Source organism: Leptonotus elevatus, chromosome 3 (assembly GCF_054856555.1).
Source record: "Leptonotus elevatus isolate MCC_2025b chromosome 3, RoL_Lele_1.0, whole genome shotgun sequence".
In the NCBI taxonomy this organism is placed as follows: Eukaryota; Metazoa; Chordata; class Actinopteri; order Syngnathiformes; family Syngnathidae; genus Leptonotus; species Leptonotus elevatus.
In genome coordinates, this window is record NC_141241.1 from 12,755,826 (window position 1) to 12,779,335 (window position 23,510).

At 40.3% G+C, this 23,510-nt stretch overlaps 1 protein-coding gene across 1 annotated transcript in view; it reads left to right on the forward strand.

The window, feature by feature from the left end:
• The window catches only part of spata17 (spermatogenesis associated 17), a 38,661-nt gene that overhangs the window by 9,732 nt on the left and 5,419 nt on the right, over window positions 1–23,510 (forward strand). The window contains exons 7-10 of the mRNA XM_086070964.1: window positions 8,459–8,582; window positions 10,885–11,124; window positions 12,705–12,835; window positions 15,065–15,192. Of these exons, the coding sequence (XP_085927090.1) occupies window positions 8,459–8,582; window positions 10,885–11,124; window positions 12,705–12,835; window positions 15,065–15,158 (589 nt within the window). The 3' untranslated portion in view covers window positions 15,159–15,192. The remainder of the gene's footprint in view (window positions 1–8,458; window positions 8,583–10,884; window positions 11,125–12,704; window positions 12,836–15,064; window positions 15,193–23,510) is intronic.

Below are 23,510 nucleotides of genomic sequence, written 5' to 3' on the forward strand. Positions count from 1 at the left end.
TCTTAAAATAAAAAAAAGACAAATCATTTTAAAGAAAAGCCTATTCCTCTCAATATAGCGTTTTCACTTCAAAATTACATGAAAGTAATGGCAATTTTCTCATTTCTAATTGCTGATTAAAAGAGGCGCAGAGAGTAGCAATACCTTAAAATAAGGCTTCTATCGGCACCAATACGGATATCTGGTATCTGTCAATCAATGTCAAAACCTACTAGAACATGTGAAATCGATTTGGGGTTAATCAGAGGCACTCTAAATGGGGGCAAGTATGTAGTGACTAGTGAGTTTGATTAATATTTACTAATTGTGGACAAAAGCAGATCCCATTTATGAGAGCCAATGCGAGAGTATATGCACACTTGTGCAACTACATTATTTCGTTAGTATTTTTAATTTCCCATCTTAAAAAAAAAAAAAAAAGACAATTGAGTTATAAAAGTTACAAAATATGGCTGGAGTAGGGGCGTGTACACTTTTTAGATCCACTGTATGTAGTGTGGAGTCCAATATTGTTTTACATGTGATCATGATTTTTTCTCTAAACAATATACAACTTGATTCTTGAAAGACGGCACTGCAATTAAGCTGACAATAAATATGAAGTGTTTTAACTACGGTGGCCGAGAGGTGCAAAATATTTTTACAAAGCTGGAGACAAATTTACAGTTTAGAAAACATTTTTACAAATCAAAAAACGAAATTACATTGCCATAACAAATTTATAAAGTCCTGAAACAAATTTACATTTGAGAAAACATTTTCAAGATGTGAAACACTTTTACAAACGCCGACACAAATATACAAGTGACGAAACACTTTTACAAATTTACAAGTAACTTTTCAACGGGAAAGGGTGGAACAGGAAGTAATAAGGAGTTCATGGTGATTCAAGATGGACGGCGGGGAAGCGGTGTTTTGCCCATTTTGCGGCAAACATGAGCCGATTGACTCAGTTCTGTTTTTTGTGTGGTCGGTCATTGGAGTTTTTACCCCGCCTACTGCCCGAAGCCAGCTGGGATAGGCTCCAGCAACCCCCGCGACCCTTGTGAGGACAAGCGGTACAGAAAATGGATGGATGGATGGTCATTGGAGTTTTTAAAAAGCGCAGTCCATCTTCTGACGTCAGGCGTGCGTCTGGTCCTTCCGTCTGGGCTGCGACATTTAAAAACTCCAAAGACTGACCACACGAAAAAATGAATTGAGTCAATCGGCTCATATGTTCGATAAACAAAACAGGCAAAACACCGCTTGCCAGCCGTCCATCTTGGGTCACCACGAACTACTTACCACTTCCGGTTCTACTGGCCCACCCTTTCCGGTTAAAAAAAGTTACTTGTAAATTTGTTTCGGTCGCTTGTAAAAATGTTTCCTCACTTGTATGTTTGTGTCTGCGTTTTTAAAAGTGTTTCCCGTCTTGTAAATGTGTTTTCACAAATATAAATTTGTTTCAGGACTTGTAAATCTGTTATGGCAATGTAATTTAGTTTTTTTGATTTGTAAAAAAAAATTCTAAAATGTAAATTTGCCTCCAGCTATGTAAAAGTGTTTCTCGTATTGTAAAAGTGTTTTGCACCTCCCGGCCACAGTAATTAACAGATAAGCATTAAAATAAAAAAATAAAAAAGACAAATTAGCTAAGCCAATTAATGGAGCAGAGCAAAACGGAGAGTTACACAAGATCATTCCAGGGCACTAGAAAAGGAAATTTGCTTTAAGGGAGTAATATAGAAACATAAGCTTCGTCAATATTATTTACTCATTACATCATATGATCTGCTTGATTACCTTGAACTGGTGTATGAGGAACCAAGCGAGTGAGACACCGTCCTTGCGGAACTAGATATTACCTCAGAGAAAGTGTAAGGGAATGAAAGTGACACAGACAAAAGAGAACGCTCAGAAGAGGGAAGGATAAATATCCTTTAAAGGCTCGAGGCTAAGCGAAGAAGTGAACGATGTGAAGAAATTAAAAATTAACCTCTGATGTGAACCCCAGCTGCTGCATTAATAAAACACCCCACGCTCCAGGGCTTACTGCTAGAGCTACACCATCTTTTACTTTTGAAAAAAAAAATCACTTAGTTAAATAAGTCATATTTTAACTTTGTTAATATATTTTACCATAACATATCTTTAGGCTTTTGCTAAAATTAAATGTAAATTTGTTAACATACGTCTTGGCTCACTGACTTCTCCCCCCACTTCACAAAAGCATTTGCACCTTTTCATAAAGGGAGGAGGGAGCAGCCTGTTAAAGACAATAAAGGAAGTGTTGCCACCTCACCACAATAACAAAGACAGATGGATACGTGCACAACCTCATCAAGTATTCTGATAGTTTTATTCCATAACTTTTAACAATGATGCAGTCAGTTAAACCACTGTGACATTATTAGACACATAACTGTACAATTATTAAATTGAACATTTGTAATCCTGAAAGTACCTCATTTCACCTACCTAATTTGCATATCTCAATTGTTAATGCTGTTAAGAAACAAAGGGGTTGAATTTAAACAATCTTTATAAACTAGTATAATAATAATAGTAGTTCTAATTTCGTCAACCGTGACATCGCCTATGGCACATGCATTCACTAAAGCCCCTCCTCTGATGTGGTGAAGGTGTTGAGGTCATTTTCTCTCCAGTTAATCACATGTTTATTTAGTGCCACCGAGGTCACGATCAATTAATGCCGTTTGGCCGTTTATTTGAAACATCCTGTGAGCTGCTGAGCCCTTTGCCGCCTGATCAGTCATCCCGCAAAGGTCTGGTTTTTAATCCACCAGTGTTCTCCCTTCCTCTGTAAAACTGTATGTCTGTCCAGCACTCCGAATGAATTATTCAAAGTTGGACTAATGGTCCCCATTTAGAGCAGGCCGATCGGCTGTGCATGGTAATCATATTGGGGTATTACTTCGACTGCCTGTTCTTCCTGGGTTATTTCAGTTTACACCTAAACTGGTTTTCAAAGTGCAATTTAGAAAATGTTTTTTTATTATTTAAAAGCGTTTGAGGGCAATTGGGTTAAATATGCTTGTTACATTGCAGTGCCATTGTCATTCAGTCTGTCAAGCACATGCCAAAGCAACAGGTGTCACTATAACCCCAACCATAACATTTCAGCCAATCCGAAGGCTGATGAAACTGATTTCCACAGAAAGCGCAATAACAATAACTAAACAATGAGAGGAGTAATCATAAATGTGAACAAATAATGCTATGATTAATTTGTGACTGCTTGAATCTGAAGTTATTAACAGATAAAGAGAAAAACTTGAAAATTGAGATACAGTAAAACCACTCTGGTCAATCACATCCATTCCGGGATGATGGACGACCGCTGATTTGTTGATATTTTCCAAACTATTCTTATAGACAATACATGAGTTACATGCGTATGGTAACTAGAGCTACATAACATGCTCTTTCTTTTTAATTGGAGAAGTTAAAAATTAAAGCGCAAAATAAATTGATTGCCTAAATGTGCATATTTTCTTATAAGTCGGATCTGGCTGTGATCAGAATGAATCAATTACATTCAAACTCATGTTAAATAGGAGTCGACACTAATCCAAAATACATTTCATATTGTTTTCTAGCAGAAGCCTGAAGGCAGGTTTTTTATCTTCTTTTTTGTCATCACGAGCAATCACGTCTCACCTATTTTCCGAATTTTCTGTCGACAGTATGTGGCAAAATGGCCGCCTCTTAAATGGATAAAAACAGGTGGATTTTGCTGCTTAACTCAAATACCACAAAGGCACAAACGCAATATTATATCTGAATGCTGCATTTAGACTAGTGGGGCCACATGCAACATATTATTGTAAAGAAAATTTGGGGGTTGTGTTCCCTTTTAAATACCAGTTTGATCTTTGTACACCACTTGATCTTAAAGTGAAAGTCAACCTTAAACATTTATTGACAATAATATGTTAAATCATAAATGTGACCTCACTAATCTAAACATGACATTCTGCTTAATATAACATGTGTGGAATATGAGTTATGAAGCAAAATCCAGCTGTTTTTATTCATCTTAGGGGGCAGCCATTTTGCCACTTGCTGTCGACTGCAGATGACATCATTGTTGCTCCGGTCTCAGGTAATACCCAATCACAGCGCAGCTTCAGAAGACAGGTGTGCTGTGATTGGTCATTGGCTGAGCCCTGAGCAACATTGATGTCATCTTCAGTTGACAGCAAGTGGCAAAATATCCGCCCCCTGAGATGGATTAAAACAGCTCAATTTTGCTGCTTAACTCATATTCCACTAACGCAATATTAACTCATTCACTGCCATTGACGGCTATAGACGTAAAAAAAATCTTTAAAATTTTAACTATTTCTATTTGTTTAACTTTTTTTTTTCTACTTTTGTCAACAAGAGTATGAAAACCTAGAACTTTTTTTATTGTACATTTAGAACAGATATAAAATGTATGATTAATCGTGAGTTAACTAGTGAAGTCATGCGATTAATTACGAAAAAGTTTAATCACCTGACGCCCCTAATTTTTAAGAATCTTTTCTCTTTTTTAAATTAATTAATTGCCTGACTTCAATAGTTAACTCACTTTTTTTTCTAGGTTTTCATACTCTTGTTAACAAAAGTGGAAAAAAAATTTAAACTAATAGAAATTGTTCAAATGAATTTTTGACGTCTATAGCCGTCAATTGCTGTGTATGAGTTAACCAGAATTGCATATTTAAACTAGTGGGGCTGCATAGAACATATTTTTGTCAACAACAACAACATTTGGGATTGATTTCCCCTTTACCTTCTTTATCTCCTGGCCAGGATCTCCTCATTCTTCTTTTTCTAATTTTGCTTTGTTTGTATCTTCCTCTTACCTCCACCGCCATCAGTCCACCGTGCGTCCGCGTGCATCCTCATTCATCCTCCCTCTCCTTCTGCATAGCCTAATGAAGTCAAGACCCCAGCGCAGTCCCCACTCTGCCACAGTTTTCCTGTGCACCCCAACAATTTATCACTTTGTCAGCGAGACACTTAAAGTTCCTGGGCTTTAATAAGGGCACGCGGTGGGACAATGGGGGCAATTAGGAAAGCAGAGCAAGGCTGTTTTGCATATTTACTAAATGTGCTGGAGTCATCGCCGCTGCCACCAACACGGGCTGTTGGCTGCATGAATTATTCCTCTATCTGCCATAAACAGCTGGGTAATTATTACTGCCATCATCTGATAAATATTCTCCCTATGATGCCGCAACAACACAGGAATATTTGAAACTTATTTTACTTTAACTTGAAGAAATATGCAGACAGTGTGGCCGGGCTTATTTATTCTCCTCTTCTGCGGCGTCTCACATCCTCCAGCTACTTCTTCTCCTGTCTCTCTTTTCTCCAGCTCTTCTTCATCGCTCCCTTTCTCGTGTCCCTCTCAAGGACATTGATGAAAGGCGAGCTGCTACGCTGGAGTGGGACCTGCACTGCCAACACTCCCCGCTTCTATGCGTCACTCTTTCTTTTGCCATTTCTTTCTGATCCAGTTTGGGTGGAGACAAGTTCACTCCCTCAGTTTGATTGGATTTGTATATTGAGCGTGCGTGTGTGCAGTATGTGTGTGGTGTAGCATAATCTGGCTGCTGTGCTCTCCTTGACTCTTAAGAAAATTACTTTTGAGGATGGAAACAATGGAGGGACACGAGGACGGTCTGTTTTCACTTTTTTAAGAAAAATGAGGGATAATAAAATGCTTTTACTATGTAACAGAAAGAGCTGATCAATTTTTGAGTCACTTAAATGGAAAGTCAGTGTAAAAAGCTCAATATATTGAGCTGGTCATTGTCTCAATTGATTGGCTCTCCTCCTGCCCTGCTATTGAATCATTTAATTGGAGCAATTAAAGCAGCCAATCAGGTCACATCACCATTAAATATTTAGAACTCGGCCAATTAGTTGCACTGTTGCTGGCCTTGATGACCGCAAGTGTGGCCCGCTGTCTCACTATTCCTCGGTCTCTGATATCCCATCACCCCTTGACTCCCCATTCTGAACCAGGAGGTAAATTATTGAGGGAGAGGTGGGAAATTTAGCTGTACTATATTAGCCATTAAATAAGTGAACAGATCTGGGTCACATCGGTTTGGGTTTCAGTTATTTGAGGGCACTTGAGTAAGCTTGATTAGCTCCTGTATTCGCAGTCTCCATACTAGATTATGAGGCAGCGTGGCTCAGTGGTAGAGTGGCCAGCTCCCATCTGTGAGGTTGTGGGTTCGACCCTCACCTCTGGTGACCATGTTGAAGTGTCCTTGAGCAAGACGCTGAACCTCGATTGGCTCCCAGTGGATCAGGCAGCGCCCTGCATGTCAGCAGCTGACCACTGATGTGTGAATCGGTGGATGCGAGGTGAATGTAAAGCGCTTTGGGCACTATACCTTAAAAAGCGCTATATAAATAGCAGTCCATTCCATATTTTCTCTGTTCTATGAATGATATGGTGCATTGTTTTTTCGTTTTTTTTTTCTTAATAACTCTTAAAATTTGGGGATGAACTGGGACCTCCAAGTCAACTAATTTTTCATGAGTCACATTGTAGTTATGGTTTCCCTCATATGGATGGTATGACTGAAGTGTAGATTTTCTCAAGAAATCTATTAGATGCACATGATTTGCTTTCTCAGGCAGCGTGAAGTGATGTGGTGGGCTGGGTTTATTTTCCGTTTGTGGCATCCATGCGGAGCTCCCCAAAATTGGTGGCCACAAAACATGAAGATCTGCGAACTACAGTAACCATAAGCAAATGAATTACTGACATATTTCTGCTTATAGTTTTACCAACTTCTTGCTCTTTCTTTTACATTCACCACTCATTCATTCACTTAAACAAACACACACACATGAACACACACACCAAGTGCATGTGCAGCGTGCCGAACAGGGCTAATGAGGGTTGTATGTTGTGTCGGCTGGTTGGGTCGACACAGATCGAGGTGCCTTCAGCCGTTACAAATCTGTTTGGCTTTTGTCCACTACACAGCAATTAATAACGTTGGGGCTGGGGGCAGGGAAACAAAGGTCACCCATTCAGCCTGACGCACGCACGCACACACACACACATACACTTACACACGCATGCTCATCCCCATAACAATGTTCTATGCTGAACACAAATTCAGGAAAACCCTTTAAACACTCTGCAGGAATATTGACACGCGTTATTGTCTACTTTGGCAGCCACACGGCAGAAATATTGGAGCATATCCATTTTAGAAAAGCAGTTTAATGCATAAATGAACATAAATGCTTTCATAAAGTACCTTGTTAGGTGTGCACATTGAATTATTTTGCGAACCACGCTGTCCTGGAGTAAATCGAAACTTTGTATTTCACATTAATAAGTAATATTCCTGTTAGCCGGGGCGACAAATGGAGGCCAAGCAACCTCTATATTTATGCATATAACACACTATCATACATAAACATTCACAAAGTCTTAAACTACTTAGTTTAGCGCCTAAACACACACACACATGCTTGCACGTGGGTAATGTTCTGCATATTTCATTTATTTTGTAATTTAATCTGATGCTGAGAAATAAATGAAAATGCAAAGGCGGCTGCAACCATGTTGTGATTTATTTTTAACTGCCACTAGCCGATGAATGTATTAACCTGCCATTACAGACCCACTAAGAATATTCTGATTCGTCTGTTGAGGTCTGTAATTGAAAATAGAAGTTGGCTAGAACAGTGGAGTGGAAGCAGTCAAAACGGACGAATTGTTGATGAGCAGAAGCCAACTTGTACTGGGATTGCTCTTGAGGAAATAGATTGGCTTTACGTGTGTGTGCGCGTTTTCACATTGCTGTGATATGAGTGTTTTAGTAATTGTTTCCAATTCCCTCTTTTAAGTTATTACCCCCTTGTAACAATAAGGCTTTGTGATTGCCGGATGAAATTGCTGTGTATGGGCTTTTAATGCATCCCATTTAAGCAGCTTGGCTTAACAGATGTCACAGACAGACCTGTCCTGGCTGTTGTGATGAAATATATTCATCATCCTCCCACTTATACCCTCACACTCGCTCACTTCACCCCCCCCCCCCCCCCTCGTTCTCTTGTTTTTCTCCCACGCTACCTCTGCTGTCCCGGCCTCTTATTATCAGGCGCTTTTTCATTCATCTGAAGGACACTTCAGGGAATTACCACCAAAGGCTGCATGATAAATACACAGGCGCGGCTCCACATTAATTCACATTTTCACATTTATTTATGAAAAATCTGGAAAACATGAAAACTTTTTCTCAAAATTATTTCGAGATATTGTGATTGAAACATTACACATATATCAATCTATTTAACCTAATTTGGGCTAATCCAATTTCGGAGAGATCTTTCGTGATGCATAATACGGGCAGAAAATCTCAAAAAGAGCATTTATATACATGTGTTTTGAATCATCACAGAATCAATCCTACCCATTTGTTTTTAGGAGCGAGATGGATGAACTTGAAGAGCTCCAGAAGCGAGAGAGAATCTGTATGAAAAAGGTGAAGGAGCAGAGAGCCAAACTCTACCAAGCTTACAGATGGCATCACCTACTCAGCACAAAGCGGGTTGGTCTCGGACTCACACACGCACACAGTATCAATAGATTTGATCAAACGGAAGTCAATTTGAATGTCAATGCAAAACAACTGAAAAGTTTTGTCTGAGGAGACAAAAAAGAAAAAAGGAAAAGGGAAGCTACGCGGATAAAGAATCAAGAATCAACATTGGTCTGGATTTCACTCGCTGGCATGAGCTAAAAAAAACAAAAAACGACACAATTCGCTTGTCCTCATGGGAAACGTGGTCTTCCTTCAGACTTAACAATACCACTTTTGCCCATATGGTGCCGCCATAATCAACGTAAACTGAAACTTAGTGTTGCTTTAAGTCGTAGTTTAAAGGTTCAAGACCCCTTGCGGACCAAAAATATGGAAATCGGGACTCTTTGCTGAAGTGGTCAGCTGGCATCACAAACCCTGATAAGATGTCCTCGAGCACGGCCCTGAACCCACAACTGCAACCATCTACTACGACTATGCAATTGGGCCTTGAGATACAAGTTTAATTTGTTCAGGGACCACGCTCATAACTCAAATCACTATAAAATCACATTTCCTCAATAAAATGAGTCGAAATGTTAAGCCATTCCAGTCTCCCCAAATGTAATACATTACAATTAGCACTCTAATACTAATACAGTATTGTACTTTTTAAAAACGTACAGTAATGCCATAATTGAATAAAATGTAAAGATCCAAGCTGTTTTTTTTTTCAAAAAAAATTGCCACAATTCAATGGCCATTGTGATGATGTGTGAGCCTTGGCTACCTGGGGACAGAATAATACAGACACACAGATAAACATGTGGCGGCATAATGGTCAACTGGTTAGCACATCTGGCTCACAGTTCAGAAGTTGCATGGAGTTTGCATCTTCTCCCCGTGTCGTGCGAGTATGTTTTCTCTGGGTAGGCTACTCCACTTTCCTCCAAGTTTCCAAAAACATGTATGGTGAATTAATTGAAGACTTTAAATTGTTTGTAGGTGTGAATGTGACTGTCAAGGTTTTTTTTGTGCCCTGCGATTGACTGGTGACCAGTTCATGGTGTACCCGCCTCCCGCCCAAAGTCAGCTGGGTTAGGTTCCAGCAGAAGTATTGCTCAATGTCTATTGTGTCTTTTGCATTTGTTAATTAATTGGGTTTTTAGTTCAGAGGAAAAGTTTTGGTGTTCCCACAATCCTCTGTTGGCCTCTTCTCCCTCCATAGATACTCTATATATCGTTCTCTCTCTTTTTCTGCATATGGCGCAGGACTCTTTCCCTTCATAGGTCTGACCTTGTCAGCAGTGAATAGATGGCTCTCCCACACAGTTCATCCTTCTGCACTTCTCGGACCCCAGCCCACACACACACATACTCACAGCTTACCAAAAGGCCCCAAGTCCCTCTGACAGAGACAGAGATGCTGTGTTCCTGGGGTCAACATCATTGCTCTTCCCATAGCTTGCTCGTTGCTACTGTGGGATTTAAGTGCGTCTGTGAGTGTGTATGTGAGGTTGTATTTGTGGCATGTGACATGTTTGTGTTTTTTGGAGGGGTTGTTTTTGTTTTGTCTCTGAAATATCTCCCGGTCCCTATCAGTTGATGTCAGAGATGACTACATTATATGAGTTTGTTTGGGATTTTTATGTGTGCTAACTCTATGCTTATGGATATAAGCAGTTTTACGGTATTCAGTCAATATCAAAATTATATTTGTAGTATTAGAATATAATTTTGTATTTATATTTATTCAAGTGTAATTTTGTGAAGATGCAGTTTACTTAATTCTTCAAATGGAGTAGTTTTGCTAATGTAAGGGATACACATTCTCTGATCTGCACAGTAGTTAATGGAGTTTATTTTCAAAATACAAACTAAATCCCCGTCAATATTAAACAAACCTTTACTAATCAACTAGTCTATAAATGTTATTTTGAAAAGAGCTGAGACAGGATAGTGCTCATTTCCCACTTAAGCCCTTTTCTCATTTTAAGAGTGTCCTAAATAGCAAGTGGTGTTATTAGCATATAAAGTAGAGTCCTACAACTCTAAGCTTTAGTCTGGTAATTAACATGCATGCAAAAAGGATCACTGTGATGTGAATAATTCTTGCTATGGCTTTCTGTAACAAATCCACTTCAGATCTGGTGTGTAGTTCTGCTTGTGTATAATGCCTCTTTTTTTTTTACATCTGCGTGTTTTAGTGTGTTCATTATGCCACATTGTAAATATATGTGATTTTCATTTATTCAAAGTAACGTGATCATGCATTGCTTACTTGTTCTCTAATAGAGTTTCCCATCTCTCCCCCTCATGCCGTCCTTAGCGCCCAGGGGTCTTCAACTCTCCATACAGGTTGGCCCCCCATGAGATGGAGTTACTACTGAGGCAGGTCAAGTACCAGGCCCCCACCAAGCTGGTCCCGAGGGACTGCGCTCATCTCACACCTGCAGCTCCAACACTCCCCAGTTTTCATGGGACTGTTGAATCCCCAAGGACTAAAACAAGAAGAGCCTGCTGTTCCCCCAAGCCCATACTTCCCGACATCGCCTGCGCAAAACAGCAGGTAAGGTGGTATTCAATCGAAGGTGCACATCTCTGTCCTCCACCAAAAGCTCTTGTTAACGAATATGCTTGCTAAATTCCTCCCTCTGTGCCTAATACAAAATTAAGTCACAGATTTTCTCTTCAAAGTTGTACAAGTTTAATAATGACGATAAAAACATTACAACTATATTTAAAAAAATGTTTACAGAATGCAAATATAGACTATGATAAATTGCTGCAGTTTGCTATATTCAGTCTAATTAGTACCGACAGACCCAGTTTCTTTCTTCCTTTTGCTATCGCCTCTTCACCCCTAACTAGCGTGATAACTATCTGGTAGTGATGGATAAGGTTGAGGTGCAGGGTGTGTAAGTGGTCAGGCCAGGCCACTGATCCCATAGCGATAGGAGCAAGGACATGTTGCCCCACACCTGTCCCCTCCTCTGTCTCCCCCCCCCCCCCAACCTGCCTTTTTAAAAGCCAACAAGGTCACCTCTGCAAATCAACAGCATGTACCAGCTCCTTGATCGGTGCTGTACTGTCTAATTGAACATTTGCAAGTTACACACATCAGTGTGAGCACCTCCATTTACACAAGAGCATTTTGGTTTTAGAGCTGGTTAAGCTTAACTCATTCACTCCCAGCCATTTTCACTGAAGCAACCCCCTTCGCTCCCGGCTGGTTTACTAGATTTTGACAGATTTTGTAAGGTCCACAGAATATTGTGTTCTATTGCTATACAACATGGAACTTACCAATAGAAAGATTAGAGTCTCTTCTTTCATCAGGAAAAAATAGCATTTTTGCAACATGGCCCTAGTTGATCTCTTATACTATGCTGCCACCTGCTGGCCGTTTTTGGAATAACTACCTCTTTTTTTTTTACGCGTTCTCTTCAGTTCAGAGGCTGCATCAAAGCCTTCTGTATGCTCTAGCACATAGGTGTTAAACTCCGGTCCTGGAGGGCCGCAGTCCTGCAAGTTTTGGATGTTTCCCTTCTCCAACACAGCTGATATATGATCAGCTCATCAGCAAGCTCTGCATAAGCCTAATAACGATCCTGTTGATTGGAATTAGCTTGTGTTGGAAGAGGGAAACCTCCAAGACCTGCAGGACTGCGGCCCTCGAGGACCGGAGTTTGACACCTATGCTCTAGCATAAAATAAAATAAAAATAATAATAAAAAACATTTTGAAAAAACGTATAAATACGTTTTGGGACCATGTCAATATTTAAACTAAAACATTGTTATACATATTTTGGGGAGCCGATGAGTTAAGATCAGCGTGTATACGGTACAACATGTATTTTCTTCATCCTACTCCCGCATCCACACTCCTTATCTTATTTTCATAGCTCACTCATCCTCAGACTGGCTTAGATTTGTTCTTTTTTTTCTCTTCACTCTTTCCCTCTCTGCCTCCCTCGTGGTCTCTGTTTCACAAGAGGAGAGATGAAGAGGATTGGTTCCTGCTTTTAGCTGTAAACCATCACCACCTGTGGGAGAGCGATCAGACTTAGACAGGGACGGGAGAAGCTGAAGCAAAAAGAAACAGTTGTCATTAACTGATACTTGTGAGTCTCTTTGGTTATTTCAGGTCCGCGTCAGAGACCCTTGGGAGATCTACGAGCAAAATGTACGTTTTCCAGTGCTCTCTGCTAATCCGCAGACCTCGTCCGCACACTTGGAGGAGACTCAGAATAAGTTGCGACTCTTCAGTAGCACACCGTGAGTCAAACAAGTGCATTCTTTTTCTAACATTTTCTGCCGTGCACTGCAAAGAATACATCCCACATGTGGGCCACAACATTAGGTAGATTCCAACCATTTTTTTAATGCTACATTGGGGTCGGGGGGTGAGCTGTAGCCTATTCAGCGGGGTGCACTTTGGGCTGGTCGCCAGCCAATCGCAGGGACAAACAACCACTCACATTCACAACTAAGGACAATTTAGAGTCTTCCATTAAGCTAACATTCATATTTTTCAAATGTGGGAGGAAGGCAGAGTATACAAAAAGAACACACACACGCATGGGGAGAACATGAGGTGAGACTTGAACCTCTTGCATTATTAGCTAGACAGCACAGTCTAATTAAAGCCAATAAATGAGCTGTGTCAAAATGATCTGCTTTTACAGATAGAAGCTTAACAAGTTTGAATTTTTTCCCCCAGAAAAATTAAGGCCTCAATTAGTCTTACAAATAACATTTAGTCCTTATATGTGCCATTCAAAAGGTCTGAAAAATCCATAGGCATAAACAACAAAACTTTGTCAAGAATGTATAATAACTAGTTTAGCATGTCTGTAATCATGAAAAATACTTCCATAAATTGTGTATACTTTGAAATTATTTTCACAAAATTCATAAAATACTTCATGGTCTTGAAAATCTTAGTGTGCTTTCTTGAACCAGAAGAGACCTTGATATATAGCTCAGTTTAACTGTCCCCCCATTTAAGACCGAAATATTAGAAACATACGACTCATCATGGTACACTGAAGTTCCACACCATTGCACACTACAACCACAATTATTAATTTAAAAAAAAAGTGCATGATGATATCATTTAAATGTACATTATTTTATTTGAAAATAAATAAAACAGCTCTCACATTATGTAGGTGTATATAATGTTGTGGGTGCAATATATGTGTGCAAATAATGTCTATACACTTAACAAAGGCGCATTCATTCAACTTAAGTATACCAAATGAACACATCCTTATGAACTGTAATAGGTGCACGCACTGCTTTAGTGCACATTCTTTATTAACAGTGTCACTGGCTTTTCCGTGTAATTAAGATCAGTGTGCGTGCATATGTACTGCATGTAACAAGTGTAACTGCGGCGTATTTGTGACTTTGTTAAACACTTGATTATAACCTCATTACTACTCACAGACTAATCTACTCAGCTGTGTGTGAAGTGCTCGTATTAACCCTGCGCTTGATCTCGCTCACGCTGTAATTTCCCTGGAAACAGAACAAAAGACCACCCAGCTTTCCCACCGACCGCAGTACTCTTCAATCAGACAACTGTCGATGCACAGAAAAGGATGCGAATGTCTGACATGGAAATTCGGTGGCTTGTAGCAATGCCAGGTGAAATAACAGCTGGTTATTCAAATCAGATCTCTTTTGGGAGGGAAGATAATACATATACAATCCTCTCCAAAAGTATTGGAACTGCAAGGTCAATTCCTTGTTTTTGTTGTAAATTGAAGACATTTGAGTTTCAGATCAAAACATTTTTTCAAGTGACCAAAAGTCTAAACTATTTGGTGGCATAATCTTACTTGCAAGAACTGCATCAACCCTGCGACCCATTGCCTTCACCAGACTGTTGCGTTCGTCATTCAAAATGCTTTTCCAGGCCTTAACTGCAGCTTCTTTCAGTTCTTGTTTGTTTCTGGGGGGTTCTCCTTTCAGTCTCTTCTTCGGGAGGTAAAATGCATGCTCTATTGGGTTTTAGGTCCAGTGATTTAATAGTTGAGGTCTTTTGTTGTGTTGGCAGTGTTTTGGGTCATTGTCTTGTTGCATGTTGAAATTTCTCCCCATAGGTTTGGATGCATTTTCCTGTAATTTGACAGACAAAATGGTTTGGTAAACGTCAAGAGTTCATTCTGCTGCCACCATCATGAGTTACGTCATCAATAAAGACTAATGAGTCCATGGCATTACCTCCACCATTTGCACGGATGAGCTTGTGTGTTGTGGTCCAGATTGGATAAAAAAATAAAAAAATAAAGTACAGCGAGGAGCTGCAAAGGTTGTATGGACTTATGATACAAAGATTAACCTCTAGCAAAATGATGGAAAGGCAAAATATGCAGAAAGATAGGATCTGCTTATGATCCAAAACGCACAAATTCATGATTTAATGACCCATTTACAATACATAGTGATTTATCTCTTGCCTTGTTTTTTCCCCCCGTTTTTTTTTCTTTCGGCCAGTTGTTCAACTAGAAGACCAAAAAGTATGCGCCACCATTTGGACCGCAGCAGCAATGCCATTCCTCGCCCAGACAACACCAAGACCTTTGCATAGAACTCAACTGCTCATACACTGATACCAACAGAAGGTAAGTTGGCAATTGTAAATATAAATATATTTATATATATATATATATCATTGCTGGAGATTAGATACCCACTGCACTGCCCTCTGGTGTAGATGCAGAGATTATTATTGTTTTGCCTAAAATGCCACATGAGTCATGTACACCTGGATAGAGGCCTTTGCTAGCTTTGTGGTTAGCATACAAATACATATAGTTCATATAGATATAAGCAATCGATTGGGGTTGATGCAGGGGTTGCCAGTGCTCCTGCCTGAAGTGTAACACAATATTCTTCCTTCGAATAAAAGAGAGGAAAACAGAGACTTGGTGCAGTCAAGCCCTTTCAATTTGAGTTGCACAAATTTGTCAAAAGTGACAGCAATTTAATAAATCGCCGCTCTCTATCACACGCGTATGTACACCCACCCACACACGCCAACACAATTCCCAGTTATGCCCTCCATTGCCCCCTCTCCATGTATACATAAATGAGGTGTGTATGTGTGTGTGTGCATGGCGGAGAGTAAGAGTGTGCGCGCGTGGGCCCTGCGGTCTGGTCCAGGCATTAGGTAATTGACTGTGTCTTTGCTCAAGGCCTTTCATGGATCACCGTCCTTTATTAGCTCACTTCCCAGCATGCACACACATACATATATGTGCATGCACACACACAAACTACCCAGCAGTTCCACCCCAACCTCTTACCCCCCGCTACCACACGGCACCCAGACCCAATTGCCCGGAAACAAGGAGTGAAACAATCGAGAGAGAAAGAGAGAGAAGAGCAAGAGAAAGGAGAGCGCAGCGACACGGGAATGAACTAACACGGCCCCCAGGAAGTGGAGATAAATAAGAATGGCGACCGAGTGGGTGGGTGAACCGGCCAGCCTGCAGCTGACAACTGCGGTTGGATGAATGCGGTCTGGTCTGATCAGCTGGTTTATGTGGACTTTGTACAATACAGAAGGGAAATATTGCCGTACTCAGACAAAGACTTAAGTCGCTATTGACATCATCATCATCATCATCATCCCACCTCATCTTCTCATTTTTGAATTGTGGTGTTCTTTAATTGCAGACTTTCAGCTTTAATTTGAGGGCATTGATATCCAAATCAGATTAACATTGTAGAATTTACAACAGTCAATAGTATCCGCTCATCTTCAGTCAAATGTGTCAGAGTTCATTGGACAGCACTTCACAGCGTAGATGGACAATAACCCGAATGAAGCATAACTGACAAAGCAACCAGTTTGTTTAGGAAAAGAAGTGGAATGTTACTCAATGGCCAAGTCAATCAAATGCAATGATTTGCTACAAAGTATTCAAAAGTGAAAGCTTGATTTATTTGTCTAATTAATTTTTTATTATTAATTATTTGTTAATGTAATTCCTAAACTCTTCACCTAATTGCCATATAAATACCCTCAAATAAAATCTGTAAATCTGCAGTTAAAGCACATTTTGGTTTGTTTTCATTTCCATTTCATTTAGTTTGAAATGCATTGTGGTTGTTTTTTAGCTAAAAACAATGAAGAAGACATGTTTGGAAAGTCTGCAATTTGATCAGTTTACTGTCTGCAGTTACATCACCATTTTCTATTGTCACATATCTAACATGCATAATGCTCAAATCTGACTGCACGAAAGTTACTTGTGTTACGATGTGGGTTTGTTTAAAACAGGCCAAAGGCTAAGATAATGAGGGAACTAAGTAACCGATTAATGAATTATTTGATTAAGTGGTGTTTCCCAAATTCTGTCAATTCTTAGAGATAACACTGGTGGTTGTGCTGGAAGATGTTCGTTAGCATTGACTACAGGGAGTCCTCGAGTTATGACACATTCGACCAACAACAATTCAATTCTACGACGACTTTTGTCCCTCGTCCGCCACTTTGCGGTAGCGCTTGTCTGTGTTTGTGCACCGGGAGTATCTTTGGCTTTTCCATCCACCTCTAAGCAGTAATGGTAAGTACAGCATCTTATTTTTTTTATTTTAGTATTTTTATACAAAGTATTTTGATGTAAATTTCGACCTTAACGGTGAAATCTGACTTACACGGAAATTCGGCTTACATCAACAGTGTAGGAACAGAACTCTTTCATAACTTAAGGACTCCCTGTATTGTTTCCCATATTTGGCCCACTTCTTTTACATTGCTGCCAGACAAAGCTCTTCTCACCACATTTCCGTCTGTTGCTTCATCCTCGTGTGCCTCTCTACCTCTATTTGCGCTCTCTTCTCTGCCTGTGTGGTAATTAGTGCGTAAGTCCTATCGTTGGAAGCACCGCCAGCTACAGCAGCAGCCAGCAGAGCTTTTTGTCACAGCTCAGAGGGCCGATGGAGTGGACAGCTCAGCCTTGATACTCATCATCTTCATACTGTGCCGGGGCCATTCCCTCCCCCCCCCCTCCCCCACCCCCCAGCCACATTATCTGGCTATCCTATCCAGCCACGCTCCTAATTATTTTCAAATCCCAGCCGAAGCCCTATCACCCGCCCTGCCACGTTAGCCCGCTCTGGTTGCAATCATCACCTTAAGCCTTGCTTTGTAGCCTGAAGTCCCGTCATTAGCATATCCCAATTTTTGCTAGCTGCATACTCTGCCTCTCTGGCTTGACCATCACAGCTCTGGAAATAGCCCATGACTCCTGGACCTTTATTTACCATACCCATCTGTGTCACAGCAAGAAAGGCTGTCAGTGTTAATGTGGTGTGCCCTGTCACGACTTACAGCCATCCACACATAATCACGCTGATGACAGTCCCCACCTCTCCAGGAATTCAATGCCCCCCCCCCCCAATCTTCGACCAAGGGGTGCTCGCCCTTCCTCCATCGTCCGTGTGTCCTTGCCCTCATTACACGGGTCCCTCTCCAACGATCAGCTTCTTGGAAGTGTGCACTCTCTTCTATTTTATTACTTCATGTGCAAATTTAAATAACAGGCTAAAATTCAGCGTTTGCCCTTTAGGAACGTCCTATTGAAACTAGGTTTCCCCAATGACTATTGGTCACTCATCTCGACTGTAGTTAAATGGAATGTCATAACTGCGCTAAAGCCTTTTTTCACACTGCACTTAGCAGGGCATAGCAAGCTGTAGTCAAAAGAATTCTGCCACGGAGGCAAGGCACCTCACATCAGAAAATGTTTTATTCGAGAGCGATGGCGAGGTGACGTCAGATAAGTGCCTCCAATAAGAGAGGAGCTGGCGGAGTGATTGTTATTTTGGCAGACTTATTTACAGATAACGGAATGATTAAACTATTCAAGTTCCTGCTGAGCTATTAGTTTTTCTCGACTGCTCACCTGTTCCTTAAAATGTGGCAGACACATTTTTTTGCAAGAATGTGGCAAAGTCTCCTTTTTTAACTTCCTGGTAGGCGGTTACATCAGCACTTCCCCGTATGAGAACGCTGGCAGTAGTCATTGTCGCGTGACTCTTTCAAATGGAATGAGTGCAGTGTGAAAAGTGTGCAACACTACTAACTACCAATTTTCCTTCCATCCATTTTTCTATAGCGCTTGTTCTAAGGTAACTGCCATCTGACTTTGGGTGAAAAGTGGACTATACCATGGAATGTCCGGCTGTCAATCTCTCACACAAACACATTACATTTCTGGAGAATGTTTTTGTATGTGGGAGGAAAACGTAGTAGACTACCCTGTGAAGTCAACAAAAATCTCCAAACTTCACACAGAAATTTTCCAACTGAGATTTGAAGTCACATCTCCTGAGTTTTGGGACTTTTTAATTGAATTGTGTTTGACTAGACTGTGCCTATGTTTGTGTCTCTGAACATACATAAGGGGAGATCAAAAATAAGATTTTGTAAAAAGCAGAGGAAAAATGATGTACCCTTAAGTGCCTCAAAGAGAATGCTAAATTGAAATTAAAATTAGGCCAGGCCTTAAATACTGCTCCTCTATTTTGTTTGTGGTTCCAACTGGTTGCATGAGTAATGAGTAATTTTCAAATGCAGTTATGGGAAAGCTTCTCTGTCCAGGCTAATTCTGTGGCTGCGTTATTAGCCATGTCACCAGCGGTACTGCCTGTAACCATAAAAGATAGCTAATTAGGAGGCCACGTGCAAATCAAATACACTAGACTGAGTGGTCACGTCTGTGTTTGCTTGCGCTCCCAGCAAATCTTTCCCCTCATATTAGACTGGCACCCATCACAACTTTATAATTTCTGACCAGAACCATTGCTGCCATGCACACCAGAACACATGCACGGCCATGAGAAGCATTTTTCAGCTTGAGATGCACTCGGAAATCCTTGCCATCCTACATAAACACTCATCGGCCAAATGTCAGATAAACCTGTGCAATCTAGCTAGACCAGGGGTCTGCAACCTACAGTTCTAGAGCCACATGTGGCTCTTTAGTCCCTCTCCTGTGGCTGCATGTGGATCTCTAAAAGAAATTTGTAGAAATAAAAAAATTATTTGCATATTTATTTTTTAGATTAAATACTCTTTAAATTAATTGATGTATCTTTTTAATGAACAACAAAATGTTTAAGCTGTCAGAAAAAGAGAGACAAAAGGAAGATTTAAAAAAAACTATTAACTAAAAATGTCCGAAATGTGACCATAAAATGTTCCAAAAAGGATGAATAAAAGCAGAAAATTACCATAAAATGTCAGAGAATTTAATAAAAAAGGCAGAAAAGAAAATGTTGAAAAAGTAACCATAAAATGTCCAAAAACAAAAGAAGAAATCCCCCAAATTATCCTAAAATGTCTTTTGAATTGTCCAAAATCAGAAAATTTAGCTATAAAAGATGTCTAAAAACAAAATATTTCCCCCAAATTATCATAAAAGGTTCCGTTTTGATGAGAGCAATATTCATCTGCATTTAACACCTGAAAATGATATGCAAGTATGGATAACGTATATTGGTAGGACAAGAGGGGGCAGCTAAAGCTTGATGTCTACGTTCCCAGTGTTCCTGAAACTACACATTTCCTGTTATCGCACGTGTCCGTCTATCATCCGTCATGCTGCATAAGTGTATAGGTTACTGTGGTGGGAAAGAAAGAACGTTAATTCTCCATAACAATTTTACAGCGTGCATAAAACTCTGCAGCCCCTTCATTTGCACAGTCGTAAAACATTCCCCCTGCCATTCGCCTTCCCACTCAGGAGTGTGTGTTTTTCAATTAGCCCACACTTCGCCTCCATTATGGCGGCATTTTACTCTGAGAGGCCTTCAGCATGCGGGATAACGATCACAGCCCAAGCGTACACGTGCCGGATTTAGAGTATGCAATCTCGATTAAGTGATTAAGAGTGATGCTTCCTTGTCAAATGAGTGAATGGATGACATAAGAGTTTTAAATACTGTGGTTATGTTCTAAACTGTTGACCATGGCTAGGATAGATTAACTTGTGTCATTTGAGGTCATTTCTGGTGTAACCCTATCAAAAAACTGACCCAGGATTATGGTGCTGTCTTTTATTTGTATCGCTGGTGCCGAGCAGAATCCTTGTACTTCCAAAATCATCACTTTTCAGGATTTGTTCAGCCATTAGATTACATTTATAGTATTATTATTTTTTAGATGTGCTCATAAGGCAGACAGTCGACTCATATACAGCAGTGTCTATTGTAGCTTTTGTTTTTTTAACGGTAGTTGAGCTGTTTATGTGAAGACAGCATTTTTACATTTGCTAGTAGATTTTTTTTATACAGTATGTGCTTGTAGATGGATGCTCGAATGTGTGAGTTATTGCCAGTCAGCACAGGGTGCATGTGTGTGTGTGTGGGGGGGGGGGGGGGGGGGGGGGCTGTGTCAGTGGGACCTGTAAAGCGAAGCAATCACAAACACTTAAATGTGCAAATGGCATTGATGTCCTGTGTTAAGCAGCCTGTGTTGACTGATGAGCCTGTTAACCCCGCCTGAAACAACTCCAGCGCAGGGGATTAAACGTACACTCAGGCCTCGCAGGCTCCTATCCCATTTTGCATTGGAATTGTGCATATTTAATCTAAAGTGTATGCCAAGGAGCAAAGACAACCCCACCCCTTTTTTCTCTCCACTTTCTCATTATTGATGTGTAACAGCACCTCGAGGCTGGGACCCTTAATTCGCCAGCCCCGATCTTAATCTAAACCTGAGTCTCTGCCCCTTTTTCACCCGCCGTGCAGTCTCACCTGAAACAAAATCCTTGTTGCAGCCTTCATTCTGAGAGTCCTGTTGTTTGTCTGGCTAGCATCTAGCAGCTGTTCTTCAAAGTTTGCATCATTTTGTATCTGACTAACACTTTTCAGGCTCTTTTATATATTACCACTTTCAATATTTGGTAAAATATTGTATTTTTTATTTTTATTTTTTGGTGTGTGAATAGTTTTGTTGAGCCTGATAATAATAATAGTTTTAGGATTTATTTACAAGGTAATACACAGTAAAACTAACATAATTTTCCAGTTATTTGAAGAAAATACTTTTGAGGATTTTATTTGTATTTATTTTTCTCAAATTAACATAATGCAAATATTGTGTTTTCCTGCCAAAATAAATTTTTATGTCCAAGTTTATGGAGTATATTGTAGCTAATCACAACAAAATAAAACAGTTGTTTTTGTTGTTGTTGTTGTTGTTTTGTTATAGTGCACATGTAGTGTAGTGTAGTGCACTAGAATGATTGGCAACTCATCAGTCATGGCTTCTATCTCTGATTGGTTGTTTTTCCTCAGGCACGGTGGTTTCCTAAACATCAAAATAGAGGTACAGGAAGGGTGTTTTTGTTTTTTTGTTTTTTGTTTTCCCCACACACATTATTTTCTTTTAGAAAATTGCAAACTCCTTTATGTACAAAAGTGCTTGTGTATCATGCATTGCCACATTTATTTGACATTAAATCATGATTTAAAGGATCTTTGTGCAGTTTGTCACTTTTTTTACTCGCAACTGCCACCTCTGGCCCAAAGCCTAACTGCAGCATATGTTTCAGGCTCGTTCATGGTGCACGTGCGAGTACTAAAGCGACAAGCCACAGTTGACAGTTGAGGCAAGAAAACTTCCGCCCCTCCCTTCCCCAAAGAAACTGTGGAGTGCGTGGGTCGGCGCACTCTACTATAAAAGCTTCGTACTCATCTGGGCATTGGTGGAGCATGCATGATGTAGTAAAAGCTTCAATATGACCTTTTTAAACGGCACGATGCACCTTTAACTATAGTTGCTTTTATCAAATATTTCATGAAACCGAGAGTTGAGACAACTTTATTCTTAGCGTCTCTGCTGCTGCTAGCAGTCACTTAAGTTCTGTCTTCAATTGGACTCACTGGTGCTTTGTGTTCAAGTGCTTTCTGCCTCTTTTTTTTTTGTTTCTGTGTGTTGCAACCTTCTGTATGTGACTCCTTTGTCTGCTCCCTTATTGATATGATGGAGTGTCAATGACAAAGGCTCTCTCCCTCCATCTCATTTCACTCCACTCTCCTTTTAACCAAGACTTCTATCCTCATGGCAGTCAGTGTGTTGTCTTATTTTCGGACTTATCTTTCCCTTTTTAATGTCCTATGTTCCCCCTTTTTTCTGGTAAGCAATTTTGTGTGTATGTGCGCGAATGAACATAGCTTCAAGAGGGGCCCCCGTGCTGCGTGTGTAATTTCTTGTTTGTACATGTTTCTAGACCTCTTTGTGCCCGGCACAGGAGGAGGAGATATGCAGAGAGCTTGAACAAGACAAGAGAGATTGGTTGAAATGGAAAGACATGAGGGGAGGAATGGGATGGGGGGGATATATGAGGAAAAAAACAGGATGATAACAAAAGCAGCTCAGATTTCACAGACGCATATTTCATCAATCATGTGAATAAGTCGGAGTGATTATGCATGGTGGTGGCAGGCCAAGAGTGGCGGCGGTGGGATGGTGATTACCATACACCATAAAGGCTGCTTTCTTATCTCGCATACACTGATTAGTTTCTGTCGGCAGATAGCCTCTCACTCTTCACTCCTTTCTGTACCCACACAAACACACACACACACACACACACACACACACACACACACAGCCACTGTCTCTGACTCGATGCGAACAATCACACGCGTGCCAACATATTCCCTTATAATGCATTTATTACGATTTATTTGTTATAATTGAACATACAAGGTGGCCGTGGGTCGGCCTCATCAACAAAATCACCAAAATGACATATACGGTACGCACCGGATACTTCATTCGGTTCACTTGTACCACCTAGTAAGATTTACAAAAATCTTAACAATGTTAAAAAAAAATTGTTATGTTGCTTCCATTCTGCCTCTCAATATTAGGCATTGTAAATGACTAAGCAACCAGCCAAATAGGAGAAATATGCTTGTT